General features: G+C 49.8%; 1 protein-coding gene across 7 annotated transcripts in view; it reads left to right on the forward strand.

Annotated features, from left to right (window-relative positions):
• Positions 1-473: 473 nt before the first annotated feature.
• Positions 474-20057, forward strand: part of SLC27A1 (solute carrier family 27 member 1) — a 34023-nt gene continuing 14439 nt past the window's right edge. For 4 of the 7 annotated variants that reach the window (XM_047848958.1, XM_047848963.1, XM_047848965.1 and 1 more), the window contains exons 1-2: positions 474-491; positions 2730-2897. In XM_047848958.1, coding sequence (XP_047704914.1) covers positions 481-491; positions 2730-2897 — 179 coding nt within the window. In that variant the 5' untranslated portion in view covers positions 474-480. Of the gene's footprint in view, positions 492-1063; positions 1237-2211; positions 2898-20057 lie in introns of those variants that run through there. The other 3 variants (XM_047848960.1, XM_047848961.1, XM_047848959.1) reach the window with 3 other exon arrangements.

Consider the following 20057-nt stretch of genomic DNA (forward strand, 5'->3'; position numbering starts at 1 on the left):
GCCAAAGTCGGACGCTCATCCGACTGAGCCACCCAGGCATCCCAAAGCCTTGTCTTTCTTTTTTCGGGAACCTCTCGCCCTATTTGCCTACACCTACATCTGGAGTTCTGGCAGTTCTGGCCTGAAGAAAAAAGTTGGGTTTCCAGAGCCTTTTGGATTTGGGGATTTCAGCCTGAGGACCTATAAGAGTATCTCCAGGAGCTGTGGGCACACTTGGGAGAGATTGCTTGTCTGGGGCACTATTTAGTCAGGTCTCAGTAAACTCTGTAAGATGGAGAAGAGGAGGAACGGGGAGAGGAAGAAAGAGGAAGAGGAGGGGGAGGAGGAGGGAAGCCAGGGGGGCAGGGGAGGAGGTAAGAGGAGGGGCAGGGAGGAGAGGGATAGAACAGAAGAGAAAGGGAAGGAAGTGGGGCGGGGGAGGAGCAAAGAAGGGGGAGAGTGGAGGAAAGGGGGAGGAGAGGAAGGAACCTGAAGAGGGAGATGAAGAGGAGGTGAGAGGGAGGAAGTGGGGAAAAATGAAGGAATCTGGGTCGAAGGAAGGAGGGGGAGGAGAAGTTTGAGGAAGGAGAAAAGGGGAGGAAGAGGGAGAGGAGGAAGCGCAAGCCTCCAGGCCACGTTTGTGAATGAATGAATGACTCCCAACTCTAGCTAGTGTGACAGCTCCAGTCCTCAGTTTCTTGGCCTGTAAAATGGGGGTGATCACAATAGTGCTACCTGGCAGGATAAGGGTGCAGCTGTAGTTACCGGTCACTGCTGACTGCTGATCCCTGCCCAAGGAAGTAGCAGACCAGTGGCTGGCTCTGGGCCTGTCCTCCTGATCTGCCTCCTTGCCCCCCATTCCACCCACCCTGGGCAGCCGCAGGCACCAATGGTAGCACGTGGGAGGGGTGGGAGCCTGCCCAGCCCTGTCCTCCAAATGGCGCTGGAAGCCGGCCCTGGCCGCCTCCCAAGGAGAGCGCTGGGAAGGTCGGCCAAAGCAAGGCAGAAAACAAGCAGGGGTGGGGTGGGCAGGGGGGCAGAGGAGGGGGAGCTTGGAGGGAGGGATCCAAGGCAGTGGCCTACATGGGCATAGCCCAGGCAGAGCAGGGCCCAGGAGTCTGCAGAAACAGAGGGTCTGGAGGACCCACCTTCTCGGGCTAGGTTTGGAGTTCTCTGTCTTGGCCTCATCGTCCCCGCCTGAGCTTCTGGGAATCCACGGGGAACCGGCCAAGACTGAGGGTCTGTGAGCCGCTCCAGGTCAGCCAGGGACCAGGGTGGTGGGCAGTCAGGCGGGCGCTAGCCCGTGCCTGATCGGGAGGAGGGCTTTTGGGTCTCTGGGTGGGCATTTAGGACCTTGGGTACGGGAGGGTGTGGGGACCCTGGTGTGTGGATTTTGCCCTCCCTGGGCTCTTGGGGTGTTAAAGAGATTTAACTGACGAGATTTTGCGATATAGGTTTGGGATTAGTTGGGTCCTTGAAATGGATCATTAAGACAGATGGGGTTTAGAACCTTCTGAGGGTCCTAGGCTGTGAGTTTAGGACTCTTCGGGTCCCCGGAATGTGTATTTAAGACCCAAGAGGCTATGGTGCTTGGATATAGGACAAACTGGGGCAAGAATCCAGTACACACAGGCCCTGACTGTGAACTGGGATTTTCTGGTGCCCAGGGGGAGGAATCCGTGTGCCATCTAAAGCTCAACCCGAAGCCACGCCCCTAAGCTGCGGGAGCACGTGCTTTCTAAACGCCGCGCGGGGGCGGGCGGAGGGAGGGCAGTTTGGTTGCCTTGAAGACAGCTGCGGCCGTCTCTGGGCCGTTCTAGCCCCAGGGTCTCGTTGGCCGTCGTCTCTCTGGCCCGGGGCCTCTCTCTATGGTCGTGGCCTCCGGAAAGAGGCGGGCCTTGGGGTAAGCGGCTGAGGAGCTCCGGCGCTTGACAAGTCAGAAGAGGGCCTTGGGGCGGGCCTGGGCTGGCAGGTGGGGAGGGGCCTAGGGCGCTAGGTGGGCCCGTGTGGGGCCCGGGAGGGTGACGATTGGGGTAAAGCTCGAGGGAGGAGCCAGTGGCCAGGGGTGGAACCTGTGCCTGGGATAGGGGGCGGGCGAAGCCCGGGGCTAGGGGAGGGGCCTAGCGTGGAATGGGCGTGGTATACATTTGTGGGCGGGACCAGATCGTTAACTAGGGGCGGGGCCAATGAGTGGCGGAGGAAGGGTAGAAGCGGGACTTCGGGGGAAAGCTCAGGACCTGTTGGCTGGACAGGCTTGGGAACGGGGAAGATCCTGTAACTGAAGACAACGGCTAGGTCAAGGCATGGGGAAGAGCTGGTCAAGTTACGGGGAAGGGACTGGGTCCGTGGTAGGGAAGAGGTGGAGCCCATGCTTGGAGCCAGGTCGTGTGGGTGGAGCTTGGGTTCAGAGTCCAGCCTCTAGGTCAAGACGTGGGGCAGGGCTTGATAGTGACTGACGGAGGGGAAGAGGTGCGTCTGAGGGCGTGGCCTGTAATAATAATTGGCAAAGAAGCCTGAGGAGGATTAGGAACCAGGAAGCCTGTATCCAACATAGGATGGGGGCGGGGCCCTGATCCAGGGGCGGAGCCTGTCCGGAACACGGCCAATTCTAGGCAGGAGGGCGGGGCACAACCCGAAGGCGGTGGCCTGGGCTCCCCGAAGAGGCGGAGCCGGGGCCGGGGGGCGGAGCCCCGTTGGCTGTGGGGCGGGGCCCCAGCGGCCCGCGGCCTCAGCGCTCTCCGCCTCCCCAGGATGCGGGCTCCGGGTGCAGGTTCGGCTTCCGTGGTCTCGCTGGTGCTGCTGTGGCTGCTGGGGCTGCCGTGGACCTGGAGCGCAGCGGCGGCGCTCGGCGTGTACGTGGGCGGCGGCGGCTGGCGTTTCCTGCGTATCGTCTGCAAGACCGCGAGGCGGGACCTCTTGTGAGTGCATTCGGGGCCTGGTCCCCCGCCGGCTGCGCGTCCCGGGGGTGGTCAGAGGTGGAGGTTGCAGCGGCGGCGTGGGGGGGTCCTGAGGGCTTGGGGAGAGGGGTTTTGGATACTGGGGGCGAGGCTTAGGTGAGGGCGGGGTTAGGGGCGGGGCCGGGACCTGAAAGAGTGCCGGGTAGGGGGTCACTGAGGGGGGCTGCAGGGGACAGTTTGAGGGTCTCTGGAGGGAGATGAGTAGGGTTCAGGCTTCTAGGGGCTGCTTTGGAGACTTTAGGGGACTGGAAGGTAACTTGGAGATCTTTGGGGGAGCTGGCTGGGGTTCCAGAGAGCTGAGGCTGATTGGGAGGCCCTGGGTATTTGGAGGTCTCTGTGGAGACTTGGTGACTGTGACAGGCCTCTCGGGGCTCTTCAGGGATTCTGGTAGGTCCCTAGGGTCCCACAGTGGTGACCCAGTGGTCTCTGGGGGCTGCCAAGACACTTTGGGTTTACTTAGGGCTTTCTCGGGTGTGATGGATGAAGGGGCCTTTTGGGGTACCTGTTAGGGACTTTTAGGGTTCCTGAAGGGTGTGTGTCTCCACGGGACAATTTACCGGTTTCTCTGTGGCAGGAGCGCTCTTTGAGAGTTTGGAGTCTGTGCAGGATTTGGGGGGTTCAGGGTTTGTGGAGAGGTTGCTGTGTATTCCAAGACTTGTTTGGGGAATCTCTGGAGACTGTGATCTCACCCGAGGGGATTTTGGTGTCCTAGGCAGGTATCCCTGGAAGAAGGTCTCTGGGGTGTCTCTGAGGGGCTTGCTTGAAGAAGCTGTTGAGGGGGGGTCTTCCTGGGTGGGGGGGAATAGGTGTCGTGGGGGATTCCCATCTGAGCAAATCTTGGTGACAGTCCCCACATGGGAATGCCTGAGCACCTGCTGTGGCTGCGAGGCTGATCCTTTCAGGGAGGTGGGGGGACTGACCCATTCATTAAGGGTGAAGAAACAGGCTCTGTGAGCAGCAGGGATGGTGTGCAGCTGGGGAAAGTTCCACTGCCAGTTGACTGGTTCCGAACCTTCCAGCACCCGTCCTTTCCTCTCCATGCGCTGGTCCCTGCCTCTGCCTTGGTCTTTCTGACATGCACATCTGAGCATGCACTCTGTTCACCTACCCTCCACGACCCCCGTCCTCTGCAGGAAAAAGACTCAACCTCCAGCTGGACACTGTGACCTATCCTGGGATCTGCCCACTCGCTACTCCCCACCTCTGTCCTGTCATCTGGCCCTCATATCAATTGCCTTGTCAGGCTCAGGATGTTCCCTCTGCCTGGCACACGCTGGACCTCCTCTTGCCTGGTGATGCCTTATGATGTTGCCTCCCTCGGGACCCTTTGCAGAATTTTCCTACTCAACACCTTCCCACGGTTCCTTGTTGCCCTTAGAATCGACACCACCTGAGGTTCCTGACTGTGTCCACAACCTCTTCTCCTTTCCTTTGTCACTCTTCCAGCTACACTGGCCTTGCTGTTCCTAAACATGCTCGGCCCCAGGGCCTTTGTACTTGCTGCTCCCTCTGCCTGGATCACTCTTCCTTCCTATTCATTGTCATCATGCCATAGCTTAAATGTCATCTTAGAGAGCCCTCTCCTGACCCTGTGTCTCTGTACACTCTCCAACCTTGCTGCTCCTTGGCAGGATGGCCAATATTTGCTGAGTGCCCTCTCCATGCCAGGCACCATGCTAAACATGACTTCTTGAAGCCCTCCCAACAATCCTATGGTGTGGGTACTCTCTTGTCCCCACCTTACGGACGAGCAAACTGAGGCACAGCAAGGTTTGGTCGCTCGCCCAGGTCGGGGGGAGTAGTGGGGACAGGATTTGAACCCAGGCAGTGTGGCTCTAAAGCTTGACTTGTAACCGCTAGCGACATTCATCGTTTGTAATGATCTTGTGTGTCTGGTTTATTGCCTTTTAATTCTTGAGTCTCTTTCCCCCCACTAGACGGCGGGCCCTGTGGGGACACAATGGAGGCTGTGTTGGTCTTTGTGTCACTGTGGCCCTGGCCTCCACGTGGGGTGGCACATCGCAGGAGCACAAGATATGTTTGCTGGCCGGCATGCCTTTCCCTACCCCCTTGGGCTCGCACAGGCCCCAGCTCTGCCTCATTGAGCCAGAGTGTCTGTGCCTGGCTGTCTCCCCTGGGGATGGGGCAGGAGCTGGGTCTACTCGGAGGCAGCCTCCGAGATGGCCCAACGTCCTGGTCTTCACATTCTCCTATGATCCCCCCTGCTTTGAGGGTGGGCTGGATCTAGAGACTTGCTTCTAATGAACAGAATACAGCAAAAGAAATGGGCTGTTACATCCGAGGTTTGTAACATGCACGACTGTGGTGCTCTCTCAGATCATTCCCTCTGGAAAAAGCTGGCTGCTCTAATCCAAGGCAGTCCTGGGGAGAGGCCCACGTGAGTGAACTTGGAAGTAGACTCTCTCCCAGTGAAACCTTGAGATGACCTCAGCGCCAGCCAATACCTTGATTGCGGCCTCATAAGACACTCGAACCACACCGCTAAGCTATTCCTGGCTTCCTGACCTTCAGAAAATGTGTGATAATCAATGTTTCCAGCTGGTAATTTTGGAGGCAATTTGTCACACAGCAGTAGCTAACTAACACAGCTTGTATGGCCCTTTCCGTGGACCAGGCCTTGTGTTCTCACAGTCCTATAAAGAAGGAAGGGCGCCTGGGTGGCTCAGAAGGTGGAGTTTCCGACTCTTGGTTTCTGCTCAGGTCATGATCTCACAGTTCGTGGGATCGAGCCCCACATCGGGCTCTGTATTGACAACTTAGAGCCTGCTTGGTATTCTCTCTCTCCACCCCCGCCTCTGCCCCTCCTACCTTCGCGCTCTTTCTCTCTCTCTCTCTCAAAAACAGGTAATTAACTTAAAAAGGGGGGCGCCTGGGTGGCTCAGTCGGTTAAGTGTCCAACTCTTTTTTTTTTTTTTTAATTTATTGATTGATTTTGAGAGGGACAGAGATAGCATGAGTCGGGGAAGGGCAGAGAGAGAGAGAGAGGAGAGACAGAGAATCCCCAGCAGGTTTCGCACCGTCAGCATGGAGCCCAGGGTGGTGCCCAAACCCACGAAACGGTGAGATCATGACCTGAACCCAAACCAAGAGCCAGATGTTCAACTGACTGAGCCACCCAGGTGCCCCCTAAATGTCCGACTCTTGATCTCCACTCAGGTCATGATCTCATGGTTCGTGGGTTTGAGCCCCATGTCCGGGCTGTGTGCTGACAGCACGGACCCTGCTGGGGATTCTCTGTCTCTGTCTCTCTGCCCCTCTCCTGCTCACGTTCTCTCACTGTCTCAAAATAAATAAATACAACCTTAAAAAAAAAAAAAAAGGGATGCCTACTAACCCCATTTACAGGCACGGAGAGACGAGGTCCCTTAACCGGGAATGCACAGGCAAGGAGGGCAGGGCACTGGAGTTCATGTTCTTAACCCCTGTGCTGTAGGGGGGGGGAGCTGCCTTTAGACCCGGGGTTCAGAAAATCTGTAAGCACCCGACTCCAGTTCTCCCACCTCGTTCTGTATCCTGTATTCGCAGCGTGAAATCTGATCACATTTATTCTTGTTGGTTTCTTTCTGCCCGGGTGTCCTGGAGCTCAGGGTGAAAACATGAGGGGGCAGAAGGAACAGAAGGATGAGAAGAAGTCTCATTCAGGAAGGGCCCAGAGGCGCACAGTGGCTTCTTTGTCCCCGGGGTGGGGGTGGCTTGGGCTGCTGCCAGGCCGGGGCAGCCCAGGCATGTGGCTGGAGCTGAGCACTGGAGTCTCCTGTCTGCCCACGTGGGTGTACTCCGGAAAGGATGGGGGCGAGGGCAGGACGGGACAGGCGGTGAGAGCTGGGCCCATCCCGAATGCTCATGTAACCTGATCGTGACCGGCTATAGCCTCAATTCCTGTTTCTTGCAATATCACCGGTGGATGGGGTGGGGGGGGGCCCTCCTTGCAGGGGCTGCTTCCTGTGGTTCCCAGCCTTGCTGAAGGTCCTTTCCCCATGGCTATAAAAATAATACCAGCTTCTGGGGTTCTTGGGGTGCTCTGTCAAGTTCACTCACGGGAAGCTCTTAGAGGAGAGCTGGGTACCCGGTCGGTACTCAGATGCGTTGGTGCTGGTTGCTGTCGGCTGGTGGGGGGAGGGGGGGCTTGGTGGCTGTGTAAGCGGACGGTTGGGAGCTTGATGGCCAGAGCCTGGGTGGACCTCAGCTCTGCCCCTTGCTGGCCCATGGAAAGTTGCCCTCTGAGTCCCAGTTCCTTTATCTGTAAAAATAGTCCTTATGTAATGTCTCTCCCTCAAGAAGCATGAATTGAACACGTCTTGTGTGCAGCATGGGCATATGTGGCGAATGCTTTATTAATGCTTTGTTAGGCCTCAGGAGGAGCAGAGGGACCCTGGTGGGGGTCCTGGTTCTGGGCTTCTGCCCTGACTTGCTGTGTGACCTCGGGCATGTTAATGCACCTCTCTGAGCACCCGCCTCATCCCGTCATCTGTCACATGGGAATTTTAGGACTCTGCTTCAGAGGGTGGCCATAAAGTTCGCACAGCGCCCGGCACATAGTAGGTGCTCAATAAATGCCGAGGCTGCTCACCTCAGCTAGTCTACTTATTACCGAACGGGTGGGATATCAGGATCTGACCAGGGAGGGCGTCTTCTGTCTCTTTCCCAAGATATAGTTACAGAATCTGCACAGACCTTCCTGCCGTTCGTGCCCACAGGTGGCCGCACATTCTCCGTCATATTTCTTAATTGGCACTTTCTTTCCGTTTTTACTTGTCATTTTTACTTTTATGAAAGTCATGCGAGCTTCCAGATGAAAGATTCTCAGCCCTCTACCTCATAAAGCCACTGCAAACATTGAATCAACAAATACTGAGCTATCATTCCTAGAGGAAATACTGGGTTAGGTTTCTGCAAACCTCCTGTCACGACATTTTTATCAACCAATCAGTACATAATCTTGTTTTATGTTTATTCTATTTAAAGACACCTCATTTTATAGAAGTTCTTTTTATTTATTTATTTTTAATTTTTTTAATATAATTTAGTGGCTTCCATACAACACCCAGTGGTGATCCCAGTGAGTGCTCTCCTCAATGCCCATCTCTTTTTGTTTGCTTTGAAGTAAGCTCTGGGCCCAACATGGGGCTTGAACTCATGATCCTGAGATCAAGAGTCACATGTGCTACTGACTGAGCCAGTCAGGCACCCCTATATTCCTTTTTTAAAAATATATATTCTCAGGGCGCCCAGGTGGCTCAGTCGGTTGAGTGGCTGACTTCGGCTCAGGTCATGATCTCACAGTTTGTGGGTTCGAGCCCCGCGTCAGGCTCTGTGCTGACAGCTCCGAGCCTGGAACCTGCTTCAGATTCTGTGTGTGTCTGTCTCTCTCTGCCCCTTCCCCACTCATGCTCTACATCTCTCTCTCAAAAATAAATAAAACATTAAAAAAAATACATATATATATATACATATACATTTATATGTATATATGTATATATATACATATACATATACATATATACATACACATATGTATGTATATATGTGTATATGTATGTAAATATATGTACATATATATACATATATACGTATACATATACACGTATATATATGTGTATATGTATATATATGTATATGTATGTATATATATGTACATATATACATATACACATATATATGTATATATATGTACATATATATACATATACACATATATATGTATATATATATGTATATATATATACACATATATATATATATATATATATATTCTTGGGTCTCTTCGGTGGCTCAGTTGGTTAAGCGACCGACTTTGACTCAGGTCCCTATCTCGTGGTTCATGTGTTTGAGCCCCACATCGGGCTCTGTGCTGACAGCTTGGAGTCTGCAGCCTGCTTCAGATTCTGTGTTTCCCTCTCTCTCTGCCCCTCTGCCACTCGTACTCTGTCTCTGTCTCTCTCTCAAAAATAAACATTAAAAATATATATAAATATATATATGTGTGTGTGTGTGCGTGTGTGTGTGTGTGTATATATATATATATATATATATATATATATATATATATATTCATTCCTGATTCATTACCAGTGAACTGTTGGCCAACAGCATTATAACTCATGCCCGAGCAAAACTTATCTAAGTAAGGCACATCTCAGCCTTCTTGCACTTAGGAACACTAGATAGCACTTTAGCGTTATTCCCGGGAGCCATTTTAAGCTTCAAAATCACCAAAGAAAGGACAAAAATGCAAAAAAAAAAAAAAAAAAGTGGCACTAAATAGACTTCCAAAAGGATGCTTATTTACAATATGAGCTGAAACAAAAAGGCAGAGTGCTGTCTTGTTGAACTAACCTGGGAATGTGCACATTGGCAGCACATTTTGGGTTTTTTTTTGCCACTCTGTGTGTGTCCTCAAATGGTTGTGAAAGGAATATGAATATTGATTTTTGGGGATACAAATAAATTTTAGTGAGCAGGCAAATTTGCAGTTAAGAAATCTGTGAGTAATGAGGATTGACTCATAATTTGGCCAGGTAAGTAATCAATATTTACATTGTTTTGATGGTAACAGTGTTCTTAGTTGAGCCACTAGTATACTATGATCATTTTTTATTTCTTAACAACCTTTATGTGTTTTGGGGGAGGTTATTACTTGCCTTTGTATTTGTTAGTTTTCTTTGCATTCATCTATACTTCAAGACCAAATGACAGTTGTGTCTGTCTTCTCTCATGACTTTTATAGCGTAAGATGGGCTTTCAGTTTCCCCTTTTTTGGAGAAGTCTCTCTTCTAGCCTCCAATTTGTCCAGGCTGGGCTACTCACTCTTTGCACCTGGTGAATAGCCGTCATTCCAATCTTGATTCTAGCCACCTTCCTAAGGATTGGCATTACGTCTGTCTTGGGTTAGATGCACTGTTTCCTGGGTCCCTGGTGGTTTTCTTCTTTGGTTTACTCCTTTGATTTGTTGGAGCACCTTCTTGTTAGCTTTGGGAGACATGTGGTTGAGAAGTTAATTTTTTGAGACCCTTTATGTATGAAAACATTTTTATTTCCACCCTCACACTTGATTGATGGTCTCGGTTTAAACTTCTAGGTTGGAAATAATTTTCCTTCAGTATTGAAGGCATTTCTTCTCACATAATTATTGTTGAGAAGTCTGAAACCCTCCTAATTCCTGATCTTTTATAGGGATCTGTTTTTCTTTCTGGAAGTTTGTGGGATCTTTTCAAGATGGTGAGCTATTTCCATCCATTGTATGGTCTGTTGTTTAGCTTCATGGCAAGGAAGTTTTCTCAAATGGTACTGATGATTTACTCACCTTTATTTCTTTTGTTCTTCTTGGAACACCTGTTATTTAGTACCTGGAACAGCATTTGGCTTGATAATTATTTGTTGAATAAATATTATGTTGGATATTCTGGGCTGGTTCTCTAATTTTCTTTTCTTTCTTTCTTTCTTTTTTTTTTAATTTGCCATCTCCATCTTTTTATCCTACTTTCTATGATAGTTCTTCAAATACACCTTCTAATCTTTCTGTTAATATTTGACTTATGCCTGCAACTTTAAAATTTTTTATTATGATCATTATTTGTTTAAATTCATAGACTTTATTTTTAATTTTTTATAGACTTCATTTTTTTATTATCAGTTTTAAGTTTACAGAAAAATTGATCACAGAGTACGTAGAGTTCCCATATATCCCCTTCCCATTCCCCACAGTTTCCCTATTATTAAGATCTTGTGTGGGGCGCCTGGGTGGCTCAGTCGGTTAAGTGGCCGACTTCGTCTCAGTTCATGATCTCGAGGTCCGTGAGTTCGAGCCCCGCGTCGGGCTCTGTGCTGACAGCTCAGAGCCTGGAGCCTGTTTCAGATTCTGTGTCTCCCTCTCTCTGACCCTCCCCCATTCATGCTCTGTCTCTCTCTGTCTCAAAAATAAATAAACGTTAAGAAAAAAAAAAAAGATCTCCTGTTAGTGTAGTATACCTGTTACAATTGATGAACCAATATTGATACATTTTTATTTTTACTTATTTACTTTTTAAAATTTAAATCCAAGTTAGTTAGTATACAGTCTAATAATGGTTTCAGGAATAGAATTCAGTGATTCATCACTTACATATAACACCCAGTGTACATGTTATCAAGTGTCCTCCTTAATGCCCCTCGTCCATTTAGCCAATCCCCTCACCCACCACCCCACCAACAACCCTCAGTTTGTTCTCTTATTGTTTGTCTCCCTCTCTGTTTTTGTATTATTTTTGCTTCCATTTTCTGATGTTCATCTGTTTTGTATCTTAAATTCCACATATGAGTGAAATCATATGATATTTGTCTTTCTCTGGCTGACTTATTTCGCTTAGCATAATACACTCTAGTTCCATCCATGTTATTGCAAATGGCAAGATTTCATTCTTTTTGATCACCAAGTAATATTCCATATGTGTGTATGTATATATATATATATATATATATGTATACACACACACACACACACACACACACACACCATCTTCTTTATCTATTCATCAGTCGATGGACATTTGGGCTCTTTCCATGATTTGGCTATTGTGAATAGTGTTGCTATAAACATTGGGGTGCATGTGCCCCTTTGAATCTGCACTCCTGTATCCTTTGGATAAATATCTAGTAGTGCAATTGCTGGGTCGTAGAGTAGTTCTATTTTTAATTTTTTGAGGAACCTCCATACTGTTTTCCAGAGTGGCTGCACCAGTTTGCATTCCTCTTCCTCTGCGTCCTCACCAACACCTGTTGTTGCCTGAGTTGTTAATGTGAGCCATTCTGACAGGTGTGAGGTGGTATCTCATTGTGGTTTTGATTTGTATTTCCCTGATGATGGGTGATGTTGAACATTTTTTCATGTGTCTGTTAGCCATCTGGTGTCTTCTTTGGAAAAGTGTCTATTCATGTCTTTTGCCCATTTCTTCACTGGGTGATTTGTTTTTTGGGTGTTGAGTTTGATAAATTCTTTGTAGATTTTGGACACTAACCCTTTATCTGATAATGTCATTTGCAAATATCTTCTCCCATTCCGTCTGTTGCCTTTGAGTTTTGCTGATTGTTTCCTTCGCTGTGCAGAGGCTTTTTATCTTAATGAGGGCCCAATAGCTCATTTTTGCTTTTGTTTCCCTTGCCTCTGGAGACATGTCAAGTAAGAAGTTGCTGCGGCCGAGGTCAAAGAGGTTTTTGCCTGCTTTCGCCTCTAGGATTTTGATAGTTTCCTATCTTATGTTTAGTCTTTCATCCAGTTTGAGTTTATTTTTGTGTATGGTGTAAAAAAGTGGTCCAGGTTCATTGTTCCGCACGTTGCTGTCTTTTTCCCCAACACCATTTGCTGAAGAGACTGTCTTTTTTCCATTCGATATTCTTTCCTGCTTCGTCAAAGATTAGTTGGCCATACGTTTGCGGGTCCATTTCTGGGTTCTCTATTCTGTTCCGTTGATCTAGGTGTCTGTGTTTGTGCCAGGACCATACTGTCTTGATGATTACAGCTTTATAATACAGCTTGAAGTCCTGAATTGTGATGCCTCCAGCTTTTATTTTCTTTTTCAGGATTGTTTTGGCTATTCAGAGTCTTTCTGGCTCCATACAAATTTTAGGGTTGTTTACTCTAGCTCTGTGAAGAATGTTGGTGTTATTGTGATAGGGTTTGCATTGCACGTGCTTTGGATTGTATTGACATTTTAACAATATTTGTTCTTACGATCCACGAGCATGGAATGTTTTTCCGTGAATTCTTCAGTTTCTTTCGAAAGCTTTCTATAGTTTTCAGTGTATTCTCAACAAGATACTAGCCAACCGGATCCAAAAATACATTGAAAGAATTATTCACCATGATCAAGTGGGATTTATTCCTGGGCTGCAAGGGTGGTTCAATATCTGCAAATCAATCAATGTGATACATCACATTAGTAAAAGAGAAGATAAGAACCATATGATCCTCTCTATAGATGCAGAGAAAGCATTTGACAAAATACAGCATCCTTTCTTGATGAAACACCCTCAAGAAAGTAGGGATAGAAGGATCATACCTCAAGATTATTAAAGGCCATATATGAAAGACTCACAGCTAATATCATGCTCGATGGCAAAAAACTGAGAGCTTTCCGCCTAAGGTCAGGAACACGACAAAGGGGTCCACTCTCCCCAGTGTTACTCAACATAGTGTTGGAAGCCCTAGCTTCAGCAGTCACACAACACAAAGAAATAAAATGTATCCAAATCAGCAAGGAGTACTCTATGGGGAAAACCCAAAGACTCCACCAAAACACTGCTAGAACTGACACATGAATTTGCAAAGTCACAGGATATAAATCAGTGCACAGAAATCCGTTGCCTTTCTAGACACCCAAAATGAAGCAGCACAAAGAGAAATCAAGGAACTGGTCCCCTTTACAATTGCACCAAAACCCATAAAATAGCTAGGAATAAACCTGAGCAGAGATGAAAAATGTATACTCTGAAAACTATAGAAAACTTTTGATAACGTTTTTATTAACTAAAGCTCTTTTTTCCCCTTAGGGTTTACTCTGTGTGCTGTGCATTCTGTGGTGCCCTCACACTGTAATTTTCCAGGATTTTTTTTCATTCCCTAAAGCCTTTTTTTTAATAATTTTTTTAATGTTTATTTATTATTGAGAGACAGAGAGACACAGAGCGTGAACAGGGGACAGGTAGAGAGAGGGGAGACACAGAATCTGAAATAGGCTCCAGGCTCTGAGCTGTCAGCCCAGAGCCCGACGCGGGGCTCGAACTCATGGACCGCGAGATCATGACCTGAGCCGAAGTCGGACACTTAACCGACTGAGCCACCCAGGCGCCCCTGAAAGCTTTTTAAGTAGCATCTCATTCTTGTTTCGTGCATGGATGTTTTCTTACATCTCCGAGAATATCATTGACTTTATTAGTTTTGTTTTCTCTTTGCACAATCTCTATTTCGTCAAAACTTTTCTTTTTTGTTTATTTTATTTTATTGAAATCTTTTTAACATTTATTTGTTTATTTTCGAGAGAGAGACAGAGCACAAGCAGGGGAGGGGCAGAGAGAGGAGGGAGGCACAGAATCCGAAGCAGGCTCCAGGCTCTGAGCTGTCAGCACAGAGCCCGACGTGGGGCTCGAACCCATGAACCATGAGATCGTGGCCTGAGCCAAAGTCAGTCGGTCAACCAACTGAGCCACTCAGGAGCCCCTTTGTTTCCTTTAGTTTCCGTCATCCCTAGTAGAGGAAATCCCCAGGGGTCCGATAATCCTTGGTTGTAAATCTGGTTAGAAGCTCTCGGCATGGGCATATGGGGGGGGGGGGTGTCTTTTCAACTGTGAGCTTCATGATGGGGTCACCCGGCCAAGGGTGTTTTGCGGGAAACCATGCAGAGGAGACGAAGGTTGGGGGCTCATCATGGAATACGGTACAGACACTCCCTGGCTTCCAGTGGTTTGACTTACAATTTTTTGAGTTAACGATGATGCAAACGTGATGTGCATTCGGTAGAAGCTGTACTTTGAATGTGGAATTTGGATCTTTTTCCCAGACTCCTGACAGGCAGTATGAGACTCTGTCCTGATCTGGCCACCAGCAGTGAGCCGCCGCTCCCAGTCAGCCGCACGATCACGAGGGTAAACGACCCGTACAGGCATTCTGTACCCATTCGGCCCTTCTGTTTTTCGCTTTCAGTACGGTATTCAGTTAATTATGTGAGATATTCAACACTTTATTACATAGGCTTTGTAGGGGCTCCTGGGTGGCTCAGTTGGGTAAGCGTCCAACTTCGGCTCAGGTCATGATCTCGCGGTTCGTGAGTTTGAGCCCCGTGTCGGGCTCTGTGCTGACAGCTCGGAGCCCGGAGCCTGCTTCGGATTCTGTGCCTCCCTCTCTCCCTCTGCCCCTCCCTCCCTCTGTGTGTCTCTCTCCTTCAAAAATAAATAACATCAGAAAAAATTTTTTTGAGAAAATAGAATTTGTGTTCGATTATTTGGCCCAACTGTGAGCTAATGTCAGTGTTTTGAGCACGTTTAAGGTAGGCCAGGCTCAGCTATAATGTTTGTTAGGTTAGATGTATTAAATGCATTTTTGACTTACGGTATTTTCAACTTACGTTGCCTTTTTTGGGGTGTAACCCCACTGTAAGTCCAGGAAGATCTGTCTTATTGACTACAGTCCCCCTGTGGTACGTTACATCCCTGTAACTGATTTTATGTAGGGCTTGCTTCCCAGACAGATTTCTACCCATTTCGTGCTGGAGTCCAGGATTCGGCTTTCTCCCACCTCCAAGGACCCCCGCCTTTCCCATTTTCCTAGTCTTTGTGTTCACACTTTTAAAAAATCCCTTGACTGGGGCACCCGGTTGGCTCAGTCGGTTAGGCATCTGACTTTGGCTCAGGTCATGATCTCACGGTTTGAGTTTGAGCCCCGCTTCCCTCTCCCTCTCTCTCCCCCTGTCTCCCCCTCTCTCTACCCCTCATGGGACTCTCCCTCTCTCTCTGTCTGTCCCTCGCTCCCTTGTGCCCTCTCTCTCTCTCAAAAAATTAATGAAAAGAAAAAATCCCTTTACTGGCTATTTTGGGGGGAAACAGGGAAATTCAATGATCAGTCAGTGTCTGGGTGTTTGATTTGCCTGCTGCCTTTGCATGAAATCACCCATGACTTTTCTCACCTTGTGGCTCCTTCCTCATCCACATGCGTCGGGGCCCCACAGCCTTCCGTTGTAAGGATCAGCCATCGGGCATCGAACCCCTCCTAGACTACAGGTCGTTTGGGCTCTTTTCCGTCTTCTGCTCATTGGAAGCTACAAATGAATAACAGTATCATTTCCCCCAGGTGACTTTAACCTGCCACGATCAATCCTCTAATTAGTGGAACGATCCAGAACCATGGAGAAAGTCCTGTTGCCGTGCAGTCTCCTCCCACTCTCTGCTTTGCTCACTCCTCTCTAGCCTGCTGGCCTTGTCCTTCCCACCTCCAGGCCTTTGCACTCACGGTACCCTCCACCTGGAACGCTTTCCCCTTACCGGCCGCGCTTTACCCACTGCTGGCTCCTTCCCGTTCTTTATTTTTATCATTTTTTAATTGTTTAAAGTTTATTTATTTATTTTGAAAGAGAGAGCACCCAGGGGAAGGGCAGAGAGAGAGAATCCCAAGCAATCTTCGCGACGTCAGCGCAGAGCCTGACACGGGGCTAGAACCCACGAACCGTGAGATCATGACCTGAGCCAAAACCAAGAGCCCAACTGAGTGAGTCATCCAGGTGCCCCTCCTTCCCATTCTTTAAAATGTAGCACAAATGTCGCTTCCTCAAAGTGGTCTCCCCCCACCTCCCCCGCCCTTCCTGTGGATAAAGCTTTTGATCACATCACCCTGTTTCCTTTTTAGGAAACTTAGCATAAAACTATCATTGGATTGGGGCACCTGGGAGGCTCAGTTGGTTGAGTGTCCACTCTTGATTTCCACTCCGGTCATAATCTCACGGTTCGCGAGTTTGAGCCCCACGTCGGGCTCTGTGCTGACAGCGCGAAGTCTGCTTGGGATCCTCTCTCTCTGCCCCTCCCCCCTGCTCTCTCTCAAAAATAAGTAATAAAACAGTAAAAACAAACTATCATCGGTTTTCTTCGCTTTTTCCTCGGTTATGAGTTCCCTTCCCCTCCTTAGATTGTAAACCCCATTTGGACAGGGATCACGCCCACTTTAGTCACCTGGGTGTCCCTGTCGTGATGTCCAGCACGTGGTGGTGCTCCGTGGAGGGACGGTGCGCGAGTGGATCAGCCCCTCCAGGGAGCTAAACTCTCGAAGGAGGTTTTTGGCTGTGAGTAGCGTGAATCTCAACTAGGAGTGGCATTGGCAGTAAAGAACAGTTACAACCACATGTGACATGGAGTTTTGACATGAGATGGCTTCAGGTTGGTCAGTTCCCAGTGCAGCATGTTGTCATTGACCCAGGTTCCTTCGGTCTTCATGCTGTGCCATCCTTGCTGCAAAGGCTTGGCATCTCCAGCTGGGTACCCTCATACCCTCATGCTGCCTGCTGTGGTTCCAGCCATCACATGCCAGTGACAGCTTCTCTGGGTAGAGGAAAGGGAACATGGGACTGCCATGTCCCATGGTGCAGGGATTGTGGGAAAGGGGCTGATGTGTTGCAGGGAGGTGTATGGGCTGGGCAATGTTGGAGTTCAAGGAGCCAAGGGGGTCAGCAGACAGAGCCAGATTTCCAGGGCTGTGAACACTGAGCAGAGGAGTATCCTGCACAAAGACCCTGCAAAGAGCCTTTTTCCACATGTGGTCACGTTCACAAGTTCTGGGGGCCAGGAATTGGGTCTATCTTTTGAGGACCACCATTCACCCCATTATGCAGGGAGTGGGGCCTGGCCCAGAGCAGACCCAGGAAACCACGAAGAGCTGACTAGGGCACGGGTCCCGTTGTGTGCTGGTGGGGGCCAGGCCGGGCTGGTGAGATGGTCAGATTCTGGCCACTGTCATTTGTTCCATCCATCCCCAAGGACCTCCTGGGAGCCACACCCCATCTGGGCTTGGGGGGACGCCATGTTCACTGTGACCTGCTGTGAATGTGTCAGATACGTCTCCCGTCCTCTGGGGCCCACAGCCTAGCGAGGGAAAAGAATAACCGAGAAGGAAATGATAAAACATCAGACAGTGACCAGAAGGATCGAACATGTAGGGGCGAGGCGGGGATAGCGAGGGACTCCTTGAACCAGGGTGGTTAGGGCACCCTGCACAAGTGGGCAGATGAGAGGGGCCACCCTTGCCATGACCTGAGGAAAGGAAGAAGAATACTTACAAAGCCCAGAGGCGGGATCTCTCTGGGCACAGTAACAATGGATCCCTTCTGGTTCAGCCCTTCTTCTTGGTTGGGCAGTTAACACACTTCACACCCAATAGGCTGAGAATTGCTGCTCTGGGCCCCACTTCCTGCTTGTAAATAAGGCAGTGGCAGGACTGGCACTTTGTTGAGCTGGATGGAGAACACCTTGGAGGTTGTTGGGTTCAGTCTCCGGATATTCCAAGTAAGGAAACTGAGGCCTGCAGTCCGCCCAGGCCCCACTGGTAGGCGGTGGAACAGGATTTGAACTAAGGCCATGAACTCCAGGCCGCTTTTTCCTCCCTCTGGGCTGCGCTTCTGAGGGCTCCAGGTATCGCACGACTTGTGACCAGGTCACTCCAGTCTCTGCCTCTGTCTCCCCATGTCTCCTCCCCTGTGTTTGTGTGTTCTCTCTTAAAAAGACACCTGGGGGCGCCTGGGTGGCTCAGTCGGTTGAGCGTCCGGCTTCAGCTCAGGTCACGATCTCGGGCTCTGTGCTGATAGCTCAGAGCCTAGAGCCTGCGTGGGATCCTGTTTCTCCCTCTCCCTCTCTCTCTGCCCCTCCCCCACTCACGCTCTGTCTCTGCCTCTCTCAAAAAGTAAATAAACATTTAAAAAAAGTTGTTTTTAGGCATTAAAAAAAAAGACACCTGTCATTGGATTTAGGTCCCACTGGGGAGCCAGGATGACCTCATCTCATACTTCCCTTAATTACATCTGCAAACACCCTACTTCCAAAGAAGGTCACGGTCTGAGGTTTCCGGTGGACACGAATTTGGGGGGACGCTCTTCAAACAAGTACAGTTGTGCGCAGGCAAAAGAGGCGGGGCTGCATTTGAGTCCGCCCCCAGGATATACCAGCATCGTCCTTACGTTCCAGGTCCTGTGCTTCGTTCCGGAACCGTATCCCTGGACACAACAGACAGACAAACTGGGTGCTCGCTCTCGTAGAAATTAACAAAAAGTTCAGGAAATCGGTAAAGGAAGATGACGGGTTTAGAGTGTGGTGACCGGCTCCGGAGGAGTGAAACAGGGCCTGGGAGTGTATCAGTTACCCGTCAGTTCCATGGCTGTGTAACAAATTACCCCAGAACCTAGAGGCTTAAGACAATGATGAGTATCCTTTCCTGTGACTTCTGTGGGTCAGGAATTCAGATGTCGCCAAGATGTCACCATCTTATCTGCTCTGCTGTGTCTGGAGCCTCAGGTGGAAGATTCAGGATCCGGGGCCAGAATTACCCAAAGCTCTGTTCACTCAGACATGTTGTTGGAACCCCTATACGTGGCCTCTCCATGTGGTCTTGGCTTCCTTTGCTTACAACTCAGCGCTGGGTTCCGAGGTCCAGTGTCCAGAAAGAGTGTGAGAACATCTGCGTGCCTGGAGGAGAGGTGCTGTCTCTGAGCCCCAGTGTCGGAAATCATACAGCATGACTATTGCCCCATTCTCTTCATTAGAAGCGAGTCCCTGAGTCTGCCCACTCCTGAGGGGTGGGGAAAAGAGGACCTGACCTGCCTTTTGAAGGGACGACTGTCAAAGAATTTGCAAGCGTGTTTTCAAACAGCCATAGAGTGATCCACGCTGGGCAGGGCTGGGGAGACCTCTCCAGGCAGGGGACATTGGAGCTGAGAGGTAAAGGATGTGTAGGCACCCTGATGGGGGGGGGGGGCCTCTGGGGCAGAACGTTTCAACAGTGGGAACCGCACGGGCAAAGGCCCTGGAGAACGTTCCCATCTCCCCACAAGATGACTCCTGCCCCTTTGCCATCAGTATCCCTGGCCACCCCAGCCCCCGTCCCCTTCCTCCACCGATCTGACTTCTCACACCTGATCCCGATCAGCTTCGCCTGTGCAAAGTAGGTGCTCAGGTCTGGGGCCCTGAAGAAATCTGGGCCTCTGCACTGGTCACCAGGGAGGGGCGGGATGCTGGGCTCCAGGGTCAGGGGCTTGAAAGCAGTCCTTCAACCTCTATTTATTGAGCACCTACTATGTGCCAGGCTCCTGATCAGATGCAGGTGTCGCTTCCCCTGGTTACCTCCCCTGGTGACGTGGTGGCCATCCTCCTGGAGTGCCGGCCTGAGTTCGCGGGGCTGTGGCTGGGCCTGGCCAAGGCGGGTGTGGAAGCCACACTGCTCGATGTTAACCTGCGGCGGGAACAGGGGCTTCGATGAGCAGGGCTCTCCGATTAAGGGTGTTCATCTACATGGAGGCCGTCGTCACCCTGAGAGTAACAGGGCGGGCACCCAGAGGGAACCGGTTGGGGAGCAGCCTCCTCACAGCTGTCCCTATGCCT

This window comes from Prionailurus viverrinus, chromosome A2 (genome assembly GCF_022837055.1).
Source record: "Prionailurus viverrinus isolate Anna chromosome A2, UM_Priviv_1.0, whole genome shotgun sequence".
NCBI classification, from domain to species: domain Eukaryota; kingdom Metazoa; phylum Chordata; class Mammalia; order Carnivora; family Felidae; genus Prionailurus; species Prionailurus viverrinus.